This window comes from Leopardus geoffroyi, chromosome D1, assembly GCF_018350155.1.
Source record: "Leopardus geoffroyi isolate Oge1 chromosome D1, O.geoffroyi_Oge1_pat1.0, whole genome shotgun sequence".
Lineage (NCBI taxonomy): Eukaryota > Metazoa > Chordata > Mammalia > Carnivora > Felidae > Leopardus > Leopardus geoffroyi.
In genome coordinates, this window is record NC_059329.1 from 18,734,196 (window position 1) to 18,753,327 (window position 19,132).

Genomic DNA, 19,132 nt, shown 5'->3' on the forward strand with positions numbered 1-19,132 from the left:
AGCCATCCATCTGGGACTGAGGTATTCCATGACTGGGACTTTCCCTTGGGGCAAAGCCATACCAGGGAACCCCAACCTTGTGGTAGCTTCTCAGGTTTTTAAGTCCCCTACACAAGCCACCTGATTTTGTTTACTTTTCAGCATCCTTGGGCAGCTGATTTTTGTATCTTGTTCAAAGTTTTCAGTTGTAATTGGCAGGGACGATGGACTGCTGTGGGTTTATATAATTACGGTAGAATTCGAACTCCAGTTGGTTAATTGTTAAATTTTTTTAAATGTTTATTTATTTTTGAGAGAAAGAGAGAGACAGAACGTGAGCAGGGGAGGGACAGAGACAGAGGGAGACACAGAATCCGAAGCAGGCTCCAGGCCCTGAGCTGTCAGCACAGAGCCCGACGCGGGGCTCGAACTCACAAACCGCAAGATCGTGACCTGAGCCGCAGTTGGACGCTCAACCGACTGAGCCACCCAGGCGCCCCTCCAGTTGGTTAATTTTTAATCTCTGGTTGGTGAGAGTAGATTTGGGTTTGACTCCTGCCTCTACTGTTTATAGTCAGCTCCTTTAATATGAACCCTACTTTCTTCATTTGCGAAAAAAAAAAAAATTAGGATATGAGAACTTGCTGTCCTATCCCAGGGTCGTGTGGAGCAAACGAAGTAATGGATGTGAATGTGCCCTGAAAACCAAAACATTGTATTCAAGTGGTTGGTGTTGCTGCTGCGTTTTCATGTGTGTGCCCGTGTATGTGTGTGCCTGTGTGGCGTGCATGGTTTCTGCCCAGTCACCTCCACAGCGGTGGCATCAGCGCTGGCTTTTCCTCTTTAGGCACTTCCTGGACCTCACTACTATACTTGGGGAGATCATGGCGGCATCATCATGGCCATCGCCCAGGGCATGGAAACCAATGAGCTGAAGTAAGTGTTTCCGATGAAGCTTTTTCTTTTAACGTTATGCTGTACTCCCCAAAATTTAAGTCTGTGAGTATAAGCGGGTTATCTCTTTACAGCCCTAGATTGTTGACGGCACAGTTTATGACCTCAGCGTAATAACCCCCCATTTCTAATAGGGGGATGATAATCTGTCCTTCCTATCTCAAGGGGGTATCATAAGGAACAGATGAAATAATTTTATTGAGCCTACAAAGGACAGCTCTCTATAAATGTAAATTAATAATGACCAAACAATTAACTAGGGACTTTAACTTGTCTTTCTTTGCTCTGTGTGTGACATAGAGTGAGTGATAATAAAAACAGTCGATAAATGATAATAGTACCTGAGTAATCATTTCAGAATGCATTCTACGTGGTAATCAGTTGACTTCTGCTGTGATCCATTTGGGTTTTGGGATTCATAGGAACAGACCTGGAAGGGACATTTGGGGTTAACTGCTTCATGTTATAAATGAGAAAACTGAGGCTTAGTAAGGTAAGGTAACTTGCCGAGGATTCCCACATCTGTTAGTGACAGGCCGGACTGGTACTCATGTTAAATTGCATTCTGTACTCTTTGCAGATGTATTGCTCTGAAAAGCAAAAATGTCAAGGGTCTGTAAACTCTGCCTGCGTAAGTCTGCTTTTATCGGAACCACTTTGATTATTATTTTTTTTTTTTTTATTATTTAAAAAAAAAATTTTTTTTTTCAATGTTTATTTATTTTTGGGACAGAGAGAGACAGAGCATGAACGGGGTAGGGGCAGAGAGAGAGAGGGAGACACAGAAACGGAAACAGGCTCCAGGCTCTGAGCCATCAGCCCAGAGCCTGACGCGGGGCTCGAACTCCCGGACCGCGAGATCGTGACCTGGCTGAAGTCGGACGCTTAACCGACTGCGCCACCCAGGCGCCCCCACTTTGATTATTTTTGTCTGAGTTAGGACAAAAGTTAGTTTTGTTAACGTTACGTCAGGGCACACGGGCTGTCACTTCTCCCTGTTTTTTAAAAAAATGAGCCTGTGGCTCAGTTGGTTGAGTATCCGATTTCAGCTCAGGTCATGATCTCGTGGTTTGTGAGTTCGAGCCCCGCATCGGGCTCTGTGCTGACAGCTCCCTCTCTCTCTGTGTCTCCCTCTCTCTCTGCCCCTCTCCTGCTCATGCTCATGCTCCCCCTCTCTCTCTCAAAAATAAATAAATGTTAAAAATTAAAAGAAAGTTTATTTATTTTGAGAGAGAAAGGGAGAGCTAGAGCACACATGCACGCATGCTAATTGAGGAGTGGCAGAGAGAGAGGGAGACAGAGAATCCCAAGCAGGCTCCTCTCTGTCAGCACAGGGCCTGACACGGGGCTTGAACCCACAAACCGTGAGGTCATGACCTGGGCCAAAATGAAGAGTTGGACGCTTAACCATCTGAGCCACCCAGGCGCCCTCCCAGTTTTGAGCTGAACCCACAAGATGTATTACTAACGGAGGTGGAGAGGCTTCACTAATCATCTTGTTTAATGCAAAGAAGAAAGCCTTCTTTTCCTTTGCTCCTTTTAGAAACAGGGTTCAGCAGCAAGAGAGAGGTGGGTGGTTTGAAAAAAGAGGTCTTAGCATCTGGTTTCCCCTGTGATGAATTTGCCCTGTGCTGAGGAGCCTGGCCTCAAAGAAGCAGAGAGAAGCCAAGTCCTGGCGTCTGGCTGTTCTCCAGTCCGTATGGCCCTGGTCAGCTGCTTCTCTCGAGCCAAGAGCCAGAAGCCCTGTTTGTGCACAGCACTGTATTCGCATTCCGATTGGTGTTTGCTCTCATGAGGACAGTCACCGAGCGCTGTGCTTCCCACATTTGAGCTGCCATTTATTTACCTAATCGTCCACTTATTTATTTATCCATCAATTATCAGTTCGCATCTCACGCGCTTAGCAAACCTGAATCGTGCCGGGTACTGAGTCTCTAAAAACAAATAAGATGTTTCCCCTCACTCGGAAGGAGTCCATCCTCCAGGACTAAGATCCCCAGGCCAACAAACGGTGTGACGGTTGGGGCACTGCTGTGTGAGACATATGGTAGGGGGCACAGTTTGGCTTCCTGTGCATCCCATGCCATCGTTTGAGTGGCATTCCGATCGTAGAGTCAGTTTCTGGTTCTCCTAGGTTAACTTCTCTGCAGATTCCATTTGCATTCCGGGCTGGCTTCACGGAAGCCGTTCGCGTGCCTCTGGTCCTCTCGCACCATCTGTCGGTGCACCCGTGCTCCGGGAACGCAGTGTCATTGCTGCACCAGCAGGAGCGGCACACGGTCAGGAAAATAAACCTGCTGCCAGAAAATCACCGTGCCTTCCCCAGACACTTAAAAGTGACCGCGGGGTTGTGGACTTGAGGGTTGGTGGGCACTGTGGCACCTTTGTATTGCTCCGGGTTGTTTGGAGGCATCTGTATGGGTGGCTCAGATAAAGCACTTGCAAATACGAGAATATTTTCAGGCCTCCTAGTGACAGGTGCATGTGTCCCGAATATCAGGCTGAGCTTGGCCTAAATCTCTGTAGCCACCTGGCATTTACCTAGTATGTTGCTTTCAGAGGTTTTTGTTTTGTTTTGGTTTGGTTTTTGGGTTTTTTGTTGTAGTGGTGGTTTGGTTTTGTTTTCTGCTCCTCCTGCTTCTTTGCTTTTGACCTGTCACTCTGTGCCATCAGCTTCATCAGAAGAGAAGCAGGAAATAATACTAGAGTGAGTTCATATCCTCAGACTGCGGTGTGGACTTACTGTGATACGTGAGCACGAACAGAGGATTTCTGTTGCAGGTCTCGATGTGTTGGGCCCCTTCAAGTCTGGCCTCCCCGACCACCGTGATCACTCTCCTTGAGTCTCGCGGCATTTATTGGCTGTCTTATTATTTGGGCATTGATCACATATGGACGTCCCTCGCTAGTTACCCTGTCGTTATATGCCTGACTTTTTCAACTCATTAACAAGGTCTTTTGCCCAGTATTTCTATTCTGTAAAGGCTAGCAGGTGCTTAGTCAGTGTTTGATTGTTCAATAAATAGGTCATGCACACTTAGTCTTGCAAGGTTGCCTATTTCTTTACCGATTTATTTAAGCATTTGTTTGTTTTTGGGAGACAGAGCACGAGCAGGGGAGGGGCAGGGAGAGGGGAAGGCACAGAATCCGAAGCAGGCTCCGGGCTCCAAGCTGTCAGCACAGAGCCTGACACGGGGCTCGAACCCATGAACTGTGAGATCTGAGCGGAAGTTGGACGCTTAACCAACTGAGCCACTCCGGCGCCCCTCTTTACTGATTTATAAAACCAGAAGGGGTGCAGGACTGTGGCAGGTGCGCGGCTCTGAGGGGACCGCTCCCACAGTGCTCTGCCTAAATGGCAATGGCTGGAACTCAAGTAGGAGTGGCAGGGGGTGGGGGTTGGTCCCCCAGATATGTGCAACCCAGAGGCATCAGGGCTAGCCCAGCCTACCTTCCTCACTTTTCACATAAGGAAATAATGTGACTTGTCAGTAGTTAGGGCCCAAGCTGGAACTCGAGCATATTTCTGTTAGATAATCATTTCGCGTCAATTACGCGAACATTTGTTGAACACGTGCAATGAACCAGACGCGGTTCTAGGTACGGAGGATGCAGAGGCGAGTGAGGCATCATTCAGGAGCTGCCTGTGCCCACTGTGGCTCTGTTATGTCTCTGAGCCAGCTACAAAGAGAGGCCAGGGGAAGGACCTGTTTCGAAAGGGTGCTTCCTGACACAAAGCCTTGGGGAAGAAAGCCATCATCAGGAACAACAGGAACTCTCGTAAGAGTTTCAGTAGGGACAGAGGTTGGAACATTGCTTAATGTAAGAGTTAGGTTTTTGTTTTGTCTTGTTTTGATGGTGGTTCTTTTAAATTATTCACATCTGGGGTGCCTGGGTGGCTCAGTCGGTTAAGCGTCTGGCTTCGCCTAGGGTCACGATCTCACGGTTCGGGGGGCTTGAGCCCTGCGTCGGGCTCTGTGCTGACAGGTCGGAGCCTGGAGCCTGCTTCGGATTCTGTGTCTCCCTCTCTCTCTCTGCCCCTTCCCCGCTTGCGCTCTGTCTCTCTCTCCCTCTCTCTCTCTCTCTCAAATATAAATATACATTAAAAAAAATTTAAACTATTCACGTCTTTCTTTCCCTGATTAGCACAGATAACTAAGAGTTGGCCATTACTTGTTCAGCTTCTGCCTGGACTCTCCTCTGAGGCTGTTACCTTTGTTATTGTTAATTGAAACTGAGAGCGAGAAGTGGAACCCTATATTTTTTTTTCTTTTTTTTTTTCTAACGTTTATTTATTTTTGAGACAGAGAGAGACAGAGCATGAACAGGGGAGGGGCAGAGAGAGAGGGAGACACAGAATCTGAATCGGGCTCCAGGCTCTGAGCTGTCAGCACAGAGCCCGACGCGGGGCTCGAACTCACGGATTGCGAGATCGTGGCCTGAGCCGAAGTCGGCCGCTTAACCGACGGAGCCACCCAGGTGCCCCTGGAACCCTGTATTTTTTGCTCTCGTGTCTGCACGTCTGAAATGAATAAATCAGAACCCCTTCTGGGGATTCAGCTTCATTCGATCAGCACGTAGTCACTGTGAACCTGCTCAGGGGATGCACGGTTTTCTTGTGTATAATCGGTGTGTTCTTCAGAGAAGGGGCTGCTGTGTTCTTCCACTCTGATAAAACAAAACAAAACAAAACAAAACAAAAACCCAAACACAGGCTTGCTGACTTGATCATGAAGGACAAGATCATTTTCCATTTCTTCTAGGCAGGTTTACCTGCCAGCAAAAGGCTATTCTTGATAGTTTACTAATAATATTTTGGACTCGCCCAAAAGTGTCTTTCCTCACAGGAGATTTTTTTTTAAATTTTTTTTTAAACATTTATTTACTTTTGAGACAGAGGGAGACAGACCATGAATGGGGGAAGGGCAGAGAGAAAGAGGGAGACACAGAATCTGAAGCAGGCTCCAGGCTCTGAGCTGTCAGCACAGAGCCCGACGCGGGGCTAGAACTCACGGACCGTGAGATCATGACCTGAGCCGAAGTCGGAAGCTTAACCGACTGAGCCACCCAGGCGCCCCTCTCGTAGGAGATTTTTGATTGAATAGGGCTTTCCTCCTGGAGCCCCGAAAAGATAGTGCAAAGATTACATCCGGCAGTGCAGCTGTCTTTCTGGACCTGAGTTCTGGAAGCGGCCCCTTGGTTCCAGAATGTGGGAGATGGCAGTTAGCCCGCACGCTTGTGGCAGCATTAAGGCGGGGGGGGGGTACCACTTACTGGGACGGTTGCAGAGAGAGAAATCCCTACCTGCTTCATTTTAACCCTCATGTGGTCTCTTCGGCCTTTGGGTTATAGTGAAGCCGGTGTTATCACCTGTTAATTGTTAAGAAACTGAGTGATGGGGTTCAAAAAACACAGTGCAGTTCATTTACTTTCCTTTAGCAAATGTTAATTAATGCCCCTTCTGTGTGCCAGGAAAGGTGCCAGCTGCCAGGGGCGGGAAAGTGAGGAGGAGGGCTCGTTTCTGACAAAGGGCAGTCTGCTCGAAGATGCTCACAACATCAGGTCATGAAAATAGAGTACGGGGTAAGGTAGAAGGAGCATACAGTGCTGTGGGAACACAGAATGGGGGCCAGGGAGAAGGAAGGAGAAGGAAGCCAGGAGAAGGAAGGAGGAGGAAGAGGAAGCTTGAGCGAGGTTGGTGTGCCATTTCAGGGTTAGAAAGACCTTGGCCAGAGAAGGTCTGGCATGAACCAGGGTGGAAGGTGTAAGCTCGAGTAGTCATAGAATGCAGACTGCAGGGAGGGGGCCGTGAGACATGGGGATTGAGGTCGGCGTAGGTAGGGGCTGGGGGCCGGAGGACCTCCATGCCTCCCCGGAGCGATCAGACTTGCCTTTCAAAGTCGGGGGTCCTAAAAACGCCTAGAGGGTTTTCAGTAGGGGAATGACAAGGCTAGATTCACGTTATGGAAAGGATGGCTCTGGCCAGCTGAGGAGGATGAACGTTAAAAGAAGCAAGAGTGGATGTGAGAGAGGAAGCTGGTGGGGGGACTGAACATTTTGGGGGACAACGTCTGCAGGACTGCTTTTTTTTTTTTTTTTTTTTCCAACGTTTATTTATTTTTGGGACAGAGAGAGACAGAGCATGAACGGGGGAGGGGCAGCGAGAGAGGGAGACACAGAATCGGAAACAGGCTCCAGGCTCCGAGCCATCAGCCCAGAGCCCGACGCGGGGCTCGAACTCCCGGACCGCGAGATCGTGACCTGGCTGAAGTCGGACGCTTAACCGACTGCGCCACCCAGGCGCCCCTGCAGGACTGCTTTTGACTAGGATGACGGGGGACGCTGATCAGACCCTTCGTAGAGGCGCAGGGGACAGTGAGGGGAGCAGGCCCTGAAAGGCCATCAGAGGAATGTGGGTTTGGACACCGTGGGCTGAATTGCTCTGGGCTGTCCAAGGGGAGATGTCCAGCAGGAATCTGGACGTAGTCCGTCATCTGGGTTGGCCTTTCGCGAGTGCTTGAAAGCATTTTTATGGAAGTCCACCAGTCTTTCCTTGAATAATTTGAGTCACGGGCAATCTACCAGATCACGAGGGGCTTCCATTTCACTTTGGGACAGTTTGTTCATGTCTCCATTCGCTCACCGTTTTTATCCATTTATTCCTTTACGAATGGAGGTTCTCAGGTCGGAGAGAGCCCCAATTCTCCTCCGGTTTCTAGCGAGTAGGCTTAGTTCTGCCCCCAGGAGACGCACACAGAGGCCCTTTCCTCCTTCCCCTGAACACCTTTCAGGATCTGAGGCCCCTCCCTGTCCTCCTGTGTGTCTCCCATTCCGTGGCAGGTGGCTCCGGTTCCTGTCCTCTGATGCTGTGGGATCCCGACCCTTCACCATCCGGGTCTCCTTTAGCCCACCTCACGATGTCAGCGCTTTCAAATGTGGGGCCCAGATCTGACCCCAACATGCAGGGATGAACACCAGCGCAGCTCTGGACACCCAGTTTCTGCCAGTGAGAACCCAAGACTCTTTTTACACTTCTGACCGCCTCCCTACCTTTCTAGCTTCTAGTAAATCATCTTGTAGAAACTGAGATGTCCATTTACACGCCATGAGATGCTCAGATTGTAAATCCACCACTCAGTGCTGGAGGATGCCTCGTCAAGATGCAGAAAATTTCCATCACCCCAGAAAATCCCTCTGTACCCCTTCCTCCAATACCACCGCCCCACCCCAGCTAGAGGCAACTGATGGTCCGATTATATTTTTATCACTGTAGGTTACTTCTGCCGCTAGCAGAATTTCCTGTGTTTCTTATCTGGCTTCTGCTATTCAGCATCATATTTTTGAGATACTATCTGTGCTGTGATCTCTACCAGTAGGTTAAGTTCAGTGTCACCGTGAAACCTACAGATCTTTTTTTTTTTTTTCTTATGGATTTTATTAAAGGCATGATTTTCTTTTTCTTTTTTTCTTTTAATTTTTTAATTTGAGTATAGTTGACCTACGATGTTACATTAGTTTCAGGTGTACAACGTCGTGATTCAGCATCTCTGTATGTTCTGTGCTCACAAGTGTAGCCACCATCCATGACTATACCACACTACTGTAATATCATTGACTTGAGACTATATTTAGTAGTAGTACTTTTATTTTATTAAAAAAGTTTTTTAACGGTCGTTTATTTTTGACAGACGGAGAGAGACACAGCGCGCGAGTGGGGGAGGGGCAGAGAGAGGGAGACACAGAATCGGAAGCAGGCTCCGGGGCTCTGAGCTGTCAGCACAGAGCCAGACGCGGGGCTCGAACTCACAGATTGAGCCGCAGTCAGACGCTCAACCGACTGAGTCACCCTGATGCCCCAGTAGTAGTAGTGGTATTTTTAAAGTTTATTCACTTTGAGAGCGAGAGAGTGAGCATGCGGGCAAGCAGGGGAGGGGCAGAGAGAGAGAGGGAGAAAGAGAGAGAAAATCTGGAGCGGGCTCTGTGCTGTCAGTGCGGAGCCCAAGGTGGGGCCCGGCTCGAACTCATGAGACGTGAGATCTTGATCTGAGCTGGAATCAGGAGTTGGACCCTCAACCGACTGAGCCACCTAGACGCCATGAGATTTTATTTTGAATAGGTGCGTGTAGGGTGGAAATGCCACCTTCAGCATTAATGGAAACTCCAGAAGGAAACTAGGGTAGTTAAACATGCAGCATACTTTCCTTTCCTTGCATCTCTGGGAGTACGTAGCTGTCTGTCTCCGCAGATATAACCCAGGATGCCCGTGACTTTCTTTGCTATCGTGTAGGAAAACAGCCTGAGAATGAAGACCACAGAGAGGAAAAATGATCAAGGGGTGGAGAAAACAGACTGAATCCCAGCGACAGCTTTGCCGTACTGAGGGGACTTGTGCCGTTGGACTGCTCACATTCATGAAATAATGCATTCTTTTAATTAATTAATTTATTTTACCTCCAAGCCAGTTTGAATCGTATTGCAACTTCATGATAAAGGCAGTATAACCCTTCACTAGCTGGGTAACCTCAGCAAATTACTTATCTTATGGAGACTCAGTTTTCTCATCCGTGGAAACGCCTCACAGTATTTTTTTTTTTATTTTTATTTTTTTAACGTTTATTAATTTTTGAGACAGAGAGAGACAGAGCATGAACGGGGGAGGGGCAGAGAGAGAGGGAGACACAGAATCTGAAACAGGCTCCAGGCTCTGAGCCGTCAGCCCAGAGCCCGACGCGGGGCTCGAACCCACGGACCGTGAGATCGTGACCTGAGCCGAAGTCGGACGCTTAACCGACGGAGCCACCCAGGCGCCCCTGCCTCACAGTATTTTTAACGTGGTAATTTAAACAAGGTAATTGATGCAAATAATGGAGCGCATTATCTCGACTTAGAGTAGTTTTATTATCACTACTTTTTTTCCTTCCGTATAGCGTTGGTTTCGGGTGTAGAATTTAGGGGTTTATCACTTACGTATAACGCCCAGTGCTCATCCCAACAAGCGTCCTCATTGTGCCCGTCACCCATTTGGTCCATCCCCCACCCACCACCCCTCCAGCAAGCAACCCCTCAATTCGTTCTCTATAGTTGAGTCTCTAATGGTTTGCTTTCCTGTTTTTATCTTTATTTTTCCTTCCCTTCCTCTGTGTTCAATCTGTTTTGTTTCTTAAACTCCACATAGAAGCGAAATCATATGACTAGATTTTCTCCATCTTGTGTCTGAGCAGGTAGGCTTTTGAAACAACATGTGGAACTTTTTTCTCATGTTTGCTTATTCTTTTGATGTAATAAGAAGAGTGTTTTGAATCCTGTTTGGGCATTAATTGCATTACCAGTCCAATTAGCCTTGTAGGCTTTGCACATTTGATGGGTTGACCTTCTATATTGTTATTCATGTCTTTGACTAAAACAGGGAGCAGCGTGGGAACGAGCGATCTCCTTTGGGGTTGGGTTCACACCATATGTTGGAATCAGCACACTGGGACTTGTTTTCCCAGCGGTGAATTTTATCTAGCTCTGTGGTCCATAGAGATCCTTATGAAAAAAGAACGTTCTCTATCATTGCCCTCTTCAAATCAAGGATTATCTTGAGAAAAGGAAGTGGGATTCGATTGTTGTGTTGTGACTTGGGTGTGAAACCATGTGAGCCCCAGCCCTGACTTCTTTCTTTTCTAAGGTCTCTCAGATCAGCTGTTTCCATTCTTGAAACCATTTTTTAGTTCCTTTTTTTTTTTTTAATGTTTATTTATTCTTTGAGAGAGAGACAGAGACAGAGAACGAGTGGGGGAGGGGCAGAGAGAGAGGGAGACACAGAATCTGAAGCAGGCTCCAGGCTCTGAGCTGTCAGCACAGAGCCCGATGCAGGGTTTGAACTCATGAACCACGAGATCATGGCGTGAGTTGAAGTTGGATGCTCAACCGACTGAGCCACCCAGGCGCCCCCATTTTTATGTTCTTAAGGAAAGTAAAACTATTCTTCCTCCTCTGGGCTTCAAGAATCTCTGTTCTTTGTGATTCTTTTAGAGATTCTTATCTGCCATCATATTTTGAACTTTTTCTATTCTCTAGAATGTTCTCTCTTTTGTACTCATTTTCTTTTAACATCCCTGTCTTTTTTTCCTGCCTTGTCCAGTCTGAAGATCATTCTTGGTAAAGATACAACCAAAATAGAAATTGAGTGGTTCTGCCTTTTTTTTCTTCTTTCTATTGTTACTATTTATACCATTGACCATCAAAAGGATGATCCTTTTCTGGTTCTTTATAGAATTTCTTGCTAATACTTTGTAGAATTTACTAGGCAACCAACCCACCATCCCACTGACTCACGAATCTACCACTAATTTTTATAGTTTGAAGCATAATCTTTGACTCCTTTTGGGTTTGTTTGCTCACGGTTGCTGCAGGTTACTTGCCATCCGAATTATAACGGCAATTAACTAGCAGATAAGTACTGCTCTTTAATTTTTTTTGCCTTTGGTTGTATGGCTCTTTTCTTATCGTGAACATGTTTAAAAATCTGAGTTCATCAAGGACCTTTCCGTACAGCCACACATTAATGTCTCGAATATTACCACTTCCCTTATTTAGTGTATCTGTGTTATATTTATATTACAAGTTTATTACATTAATTATATTAAATGACCTTCCCATCCTCTTGAGAGTTTTGACCCTGGGATTCTGTGTGTATTTTTTTTTAACATTGAAAAAACTTTTTTTTAATTTATTTATTTTTGAGAGACAGAGAGAGAGAGAATGTGAGCAGGGGAGGGGCAGAGAGAGAAGGATAACCAGAATTCAAAGCAGGCTGCAGGCTCCAAGCTGTCAGCACAGAGCCTGATGCGGGGCTCGAACTCACAAACTGTGAGATCATGACCTGAGCCCAAGTCGGACGCTTAGCCTACTGAGCCACGTAGGCACCCCTATGTATGTATTTTTATCTGAACATTTTGAATCCTCCAGTCCTGAAGGTTAGGGCTCTGATGGTCTTTCCTGACTGTAGGAATACACAGGTGACTTGGTTTGTTTTCTTGCAAGGCTGTTGTCATTTTCACCCCATCAATACATGTTGTTCTTTAGGGGATCAGAACCTGGTCTAGAGTAGATGTCTCCCTAACTGTTGCAGTGGTAATGTGACTTGCTTCTTCCCCGAAACTCGGAAAAAGCACCGTTTTCTAAATGCGCAGTTTATTCTCAAATACAAGGCTCTGCTTGGCCATGTACCTGCTTATCAGTCTCATCAAAGTGTCATCCCATCAGTCATCTGGGAACCTCTCAAGAAATGGGGTGCTTCATTTCCTAAGGTTATCGGGGGTTCAGGGAGCTCCTAAATAGAATTACGGGGCAGTGTGCAAATGGATGGACCGCCAACATTATCCCTGATAGCTCCCATCCTGTCTGGATAATAGGCCAGCTCTTCCCATTCATTTTCCTTTAAAAGTGATACTCAGCTGTTAGCTCATCACACTGGTACAAGGAGAGTGAATGAGTTAACTTATCCCTATATCTGCTTCAAAATCAGCTTCAACCAAACGCAGTTCAACCAGATGAGGATTTCTCCTCTTTGGAAGATCCGTAGGGGAGTCACTTGGTCCTCGTTGACCTTCTTTATTTATGTTGCCTTGTACACCGCTCCCCACCTCCCATTTAACCCGTGGCCTCTTGCAGAAGTACCCGTTGTCGTCATCTCGATTTGGGAGAGAGTGTTCGGATTGTATGATGTTGTGAAAAGATTTGTGTCAAGCATTCTTTGAGGAAGAAAAACTAAAATCTCAAAAATACAGGAAACGTGAAAGAAAGAGAAATTTTGCACGTAGGATTTAAGAGCGAAGCAAGAGCTGACACTGAAGAGAGCTCTAACTGAGTGGTTTCTCATGTCGAGCATCTTGGCCAGCTTCCTAGGGGGCGAAGCAAGCGTTAGGTATTCCCCATCTCCCTGTGCGCCTCCCCTCCCCCTCAATACAAAAGATCATGAAAAATCAACACAGTTATGTCAGTGCTGCCTATTTCTTTAAAGAGCTTGCTTTCTCGTTCTGCTGTAGCAAGAACAAGTCCTCCTTGGAGACTTTTCTCTGGACATATTTTTCCTCCACCTTAAAAATCTGTCAGACCGCGGGAAAAGGCGGAAGGATTGTATAAAGGACACCCACAGAAGTTTGCCCAGAATCACCAGTTGCTAACATTTGCCAGTTGGCTTTACTTCTGTCATCTATTCATCCTACTTGCCTGTCTGTCCATGTGTCTATCCTTTTGTCATTTGTGGGTTTAAAAAAAAAAGTTTATTTGTTTATTTTGAGAGAGAGAGAGCATGAACATGAGCGGGGTAGGGGCAGAGAGAATCCCAAGCAGACTCCATGCTGTCAGTGCAGAGCCTGATGCGGGGCTCAGACTCACAAGCTGTGAGATCATGACCTGGGCTGAAATCAAGAGTTGGATGCTTAACCTACTGAGCCACCCAGGCGCCCCTTGCTGAGCCATTTGAAAGAAAGTTGTAGCCATCGTGCCCCTTCACAGCTAAATATTTAAAACATGTATCACCAATACATACGGGTATTTTCCTATGCACTCAGAATGCCATTATCACATCTAAGGAAGTTCACATGAGCTCAGTGTCCCTTACACACTGTATTTATATTTTCTCAGTTGTCCCAAGCTGCTTACAGCTGCCTTCCCCCACCGGTCTGGGACGCGGTCAAGGTTTACACATTGCGTGTGGTCGTTAACACCTCTTTAGTCTCTTTGTAACAAGCCTTCCGCCTTTTTTTGTTGGTTTGTTAAGTTTTTCACAGCCTCAGTGTTGTGTTGGAGGAATCCCGACCAGTGGCCATGGAGACCGTCCCACGTTCTGGATTTGTCCGGTTGTACAGAACGGCACATAGATGATATTCTCAACGCTTTATCCGGGAGGCACGTGACGTCAGGTTGTCCCATTGTTAGTGATGCTAACTTTGGTGACAGTCGTGACTCTTAATCCATTGTAAGATTGCATTTCCCCATTTGCAGTGAATGATTCATCTGTGGGTTGATGTGAACACCGTGGTCCCCATGTGAACCATGTGGTTGTAGCGTTCAGTGGTCTTCTTTGCCTGACTCGGTCATTACAGTGCGGGTTATGGGATGGTCGTTTTCCTCATGCTGTCATCGTTTTCAATATGTATTGGGTAGCATTGTAACATAAGAAAAACATCTTCCTCCTTCCCTTTTCTCTTCCTTTCAGCATCATTCGGAGACCCCTGTCGTATTTCTATTGGGTATATAATCTGTTACCGTCATTTTTCTGTTCTTATGTTCAGATTTTCCCAAATTGGCCAGTTGGAGCTCCATCAAGCTGGCTGCTGTGCCCCTTTGCACTGACTCCGTTAGTCTCTTAGCACATCCTTGCTTTCTGGCACAGCCTTGAAGGTTCCCTGCTCTGGCTGTTCCTCCAGAGAGTCCTGGCTCTTATCACTAGTGAATGTTACCTGGAAACCAAGCCCCTGCCCTAGAGACTTTAACTGTAAGTAAGAATCTTCTTCCTCGTCCTTGGCAGATACAGTACCAACGAAGGGGAGACCTGGAAAACGTTCATCTTCTCCGAGAGCCCAGTGTTTGTGTACGGGCTCCTCACGGAACCCGGCGAGAAGAGCACTGTCTTCACCATCTTTGGCTCCAACAAGGAGAACGTCCACAGCTGGCTGATCCTGCAGGTCAATGCCACGGGTGCCTTAGGTAAGCCACTGCCTCCTCGGCCCTCTTCATGGAGATATTTGTTGACCAGGGCACCGGCTTCGATACTCTGTACTCGAGAGAGTCTGTAGCCGTTGAAGGAGACGGACACGTATGCAGTAAGCGGTTGGGAAATACAGAGGTAGTTACTCAGACAGTTCTTAGTAGGAGCAGGTGTTATGTCTTGTATCCTCACTTCCTGTCTAGTCGCTGGCGCATAGTAGGTCTGCGTGTGTGTGCATTGAACAGGTGAGTAAATGAAAAACATCCCTCCACATCAGCAGTTCTGCTTTGACAGACTCAGCGGGTGACTCCCGTGTGAATGGCAGTGTGCCCCATGATGCAGGGACCTCTCAGCCGTCTAGGATCTCATCTGCCGTCTGCTAGTGTAGGCACAGGATGTGTAAGTAAGCAGGGAGAAGTGTAATCCAGAGTCTCTCTTCCTCCCCCGTTCCCTCTGCAGCCCTACTCTTTCCTCCCCCTTCTGCCCCAGCCGACATCATTCCAACTATCTGGAACATCCCCTCTGCTACCCATTCCATTTCTCCTAGTCGAGATCCTTTTCACGGTCTCAGGATCCAATGCACTTGGCCGCTAACATCCCAGCCAGAGGACCCCCCCCCACCCCCCGCCTCTCGTCCGTGTCCAGAACATAAGCCCACCCCTCACGCCGTGAATTAAAACTTGTGTCTGTCACCCTGTTTATATCACTCCCCATCGACTAGATTACAAGGGTCTTAGAAAGAAGAACCTGTCTTGTGCCTTCTGTATTTTCCGCCCACCGAACAGCCGGGGAGAGCCTTGCAGCCAGGGCTTAATAAGTAGTTGCTGATTTGAATGGCATTGAGTCGACGGCTGTTCATCAGTTTCAGGCAGCATGCAATCTGACACATCTATAAAAAAGACGCAGAGTACCAGTATAGACGTAGGTATACTTTGGAGTTCCCGTAGAAGCCACTCTGCTTAAATTCCCAGTGAGTACGGGTGGATGGAGTGGCCGTCCGGGTTGTCTTACCATTTCTCAGCCCCTCCTTCCGTGAATCTTCCACGAACTTTCTTCCAAGCAGTGACAGCGGACTCTGTTGCTCTCGGGCCATTCCTTCCAGGCGTGCCCACCCTACCCCCCCGGAAAGCAGGCAGGAGACAACACCCCTGGGTGACACCATCTACCAACGATTCGGCGTAACTCCCTGGGGGATAGGCACCTCTGATACCCATTTCTAGAAGGCACTGCAGAATCTGCTAAAATATTTCAGAAGTTTAGAGAGTGCCAAAGGTGGCTTGCTGCTTCCCAGATTTCTCAGACGAACGTCTGTGTTTCAGGCGGTACCATTTTCATTTGCCTGGGTGCCTCCTGGCATCAGAGCAAGGTGATCAGAGGCTTGGGACAGTTCCCGAGGTCTGCGTGCCCGCTGAGAAGCACCGGGATGAGCCGGACGTGGGTGGCTGGGCTGAGGGGCGGGGAGGACAGGAAGGCCCATGTGGGTGTCCCTCGGACGCTTCATGCCACGTTTTCTTTTCCTCAGGGGTTCCCTGCACGGAGAATGACTACAAGCTGTGGTCACCGTCTGATGAGCGGGGCAACGAGTGTTTGCTGGGACACAAGACTGTGTTCAAACGGAGGACTCCCCACGCGACGTGCTTTAACGGAGAGGACTTTGACCGGCCCGTGGTCGTGTCCAACTGCTCCTGCACCCGAGAGGACTATGAATGGTGGGTTCTTCCTGGATGCCTGGGGACTGGGTTGTGTCTTCCTCAGCAGTGTTACATACAGACTAGGGCATGGTCCCTTCCCCTGAGGGAAAGAAGGCAATCATAGGAAATATATATTTCCTTTTTTTTTTTAATTTTTTTTGGGGGCGCCTGAATGGCTCAGTCGGTTGAGTGTCCGACTTTGGCTCAGGTCATGATCTTGCAGTTCGTGGGTTCAAGCCCCGCGTCTGGCTCTGTTCTGTGCTGACAGCTCAGAGCCTGGAGCCTGCTTCGGATTCTATGTCTCCCTCCCTCTCTGCCCCTCCCACTCACACTCTGTCTCTCTCTCTCAAAAATAAAGATTAAAAAAAAAAAAATTTTTTTTAATGTTTATTTATTTTTGAGAGAGAGCGAGCGAGCGAGCAGGGGAGGGGCAGAGAGAGAGAGGGAGACACAGAATCCGAAGCAGGCTCCAGGCTCTGAGCTGTCAGCACAGAGCCCGACACGGGGCTCGAACCCACGAATGGTGAGATCATGACCTGAGCCGACGTCGGACGCTTAATTGAATGAACCACCCAGGCGCCCCAGAAATAAAGATTTCCTAAGAATTTTTGATGTGCCAAGAATGGTGCTAGGCACTTTTTATATAGGTTATTCCATTTAATTCTTATAGCTACGAAATGTGGGAGAGGAGTTACATCCTAGGGAAGCTGCCATAGTTTATTTAGGAATGGATCACTCTGGGATTTATTTCTAGGAGGGCGGCTTCCAAAGGGAACACACTGAAGGTTCCTGTGTAAGAAACTCCTTTTCCTTAGAAGCCCTATCCTGTAGGGAGTGTGCTTTTTTTTTTTTTTTTAATTTTTTTTTTTAACGTTTATTTATTTTTGAGACACAGAGAGACAGAGCATGAACGGGGGAGGGGCAGAGAGAGAGGGAGACACAGAATCGGAAGCAGGCTCCAGGCTCCGAGCTGTCAGCACAGAGCCCGACGCGGGGCTCGAACTCACAGACCGTGAGATCATGACCTGAGCTGAAGTCGGACGCCTAACCAACTGAGCCACCCGGGTGCCCCTGGGAGTGTGCTTCTTTATCTGCAGTGAGGGGATGTCAGTGCATATATATTTGTATATTCATCAGTCCTGGAGCAAAGTACCCAAGGCAGGGCTGAGAATGGTGACAGCAGAAGAAATGATGGGCCCGCAGATAACTGTGGCCAGGGAGGGAAAGCCGCACGTACCTTGGAGGAGGCAGGGGTGCTTTTATTGTGATTGTTGGCAGGAAGGAGGAGACTGATTTGGGGCTTGGAAATCAGGAAGTTCCTGGAGGAGGCACTGTTAGAGATGAAAGCGCCTGGATTTGTGGACGGGAGCATTCTGAGAAGATGTGGCAGCACTGGGGAGGCGGAGGGGTGGTGGGGAGGTCATTGGTGGTTTGGTTTGGAGGCCTTGTCGGTATGAAGTGGGGTCAGTGAGGGGAACTGAGGCTGGTAGGTAAGGGTAGAGACAGGGGTGTGGACCTGATGTCTGTAAGCAGCAGAGGGTCTTTGAAGGCTTTTGAGGAGAGTCGCTGATCAGAGCAGAGCTTAGCTTTGGAAGATGATTCTAGCAGTAACACACATAGGGTCTGGGAGCCCACAGGCAGTCCCTGGTGCCTGTATTCCAGCATGAAATCACCCCAGGCTGGGCGGGGCTGTCAGTAGAGAGCATGGGTATCGAACTAAGCCCGTCACTCACTTCTCAGCCGCTGCCGTTCTCAGAACAGCTAAAGTTTGCTTTAGGAAGCCACACTTATCTCGATGAAAGCCAGAAGCCTCTGATACGTTCTAGCCTGAGGTTGGAACAGGGACCTGGGGTAAATGTCGTAGGCTTTGCGAGCCCTGCGGTCCATGATGGTGGCTTGGCGACTGCTTGTGGGAGCACAGAAGCAGCCGTAGGTGGATGGACATGCCTGTGGTCCCAGAAAGCTCTGTTTACAAGAACAGCTAACCAGATCTGGCCAACTCCTGCCCTAGACCCATGCTTCTGAAACTCGAGCGTGCGTATGAATCACCTGGGATCTTGTTAAAATGTCAGTTCTGACTCCAGTTCTGGGGCTCTGTAGCTGGTGCCCTGCTCTGGGTGATCTGAGCTCGCTAATCTGCCAGCCCATCCTTTGAACAGCCGGGTTTTAGACCGTACAGGACGCACATTCTCTGTGAAAGCCGTGTGGTTCTGAGATAACGGCATAGAGCCTTGCAGTGTAAAACCACAGAGCTGTTTGACGTTCCCAGGGTTGTCTGTTCGGTGCCCCTTTGCTACCTTGTGTTCTCTCTTAGATGCCCCCAAATTGTAAATTCTAATCTGAGAGCTTTTGCTGGCCTGAGGTCCCCCGACTGTAGAGGCCCTAATCGTGGAAAAGTTTGTAAGGCTCTCTCTCTTCTCTCTTTTATCCTAACTACTTCAAGACAAAAGGAAGTAATAAACATGTAAGAAACCCTAACAACTCTCCTTTGTTCTTGTTTTTTTTTTCTTAAAGACCCCTGCTGTGCTTTTTCTCTAAAATCTGCTCCCTTTCTACCAAAATGATGACGACAACAGCCAACAACCAGAGGCTGGGTACGCCTTCTTGGTAAACTGGCTTAGCTCCCACCGGTCTCCCACGCTTATCCCAGCTGACTCGTGGAAACCCACTAGGGGCTGAGGGTTCAGTTTGGACGGGGAAAACCACCTGTCTTGCCTCTCACAGAGTTGGGCTTTCGGCCAGATGAGATCGTGAGGGTGATGACCCAGGAAAATGATAAAGGATGTATTGATTTCAAGGCCTCTGATCG

The 19,132-nt window shown here is 48.0% G+C and overlaps 1 protein-coding gene across 4 annotated transcripts in view; it reads left to right on the forward strand.

The window, feature by feature from the left end:
• Window positions 1–19,132, forward strand: part of SORL1 (sortilin related receptor 1) — a 173,081-nt gene that overhangs the window by 73,368 nt on the left and 80,581 nt on the right. For all 4 annotated transcript variants that reach the window (XM_045483206.1, XM_045483202.1, XM_045483203.1 and 1 more), the window contains exons 12-14: window positions 827–915; window positions 14,453–14,631; window positions 16,155–16,341. In XM_045483206.1, the coding sequence (XP_045339162.1) occupies window positions 827–915; window positions 14,453–14,631; window positions 16,155–16,341 (455 nt within the window). The remainder of the gene's footprint in view (window positions 1–826; window positions 916–14,452; window positions 14,632–16,154; window positions 16,342–19,132) is intronic.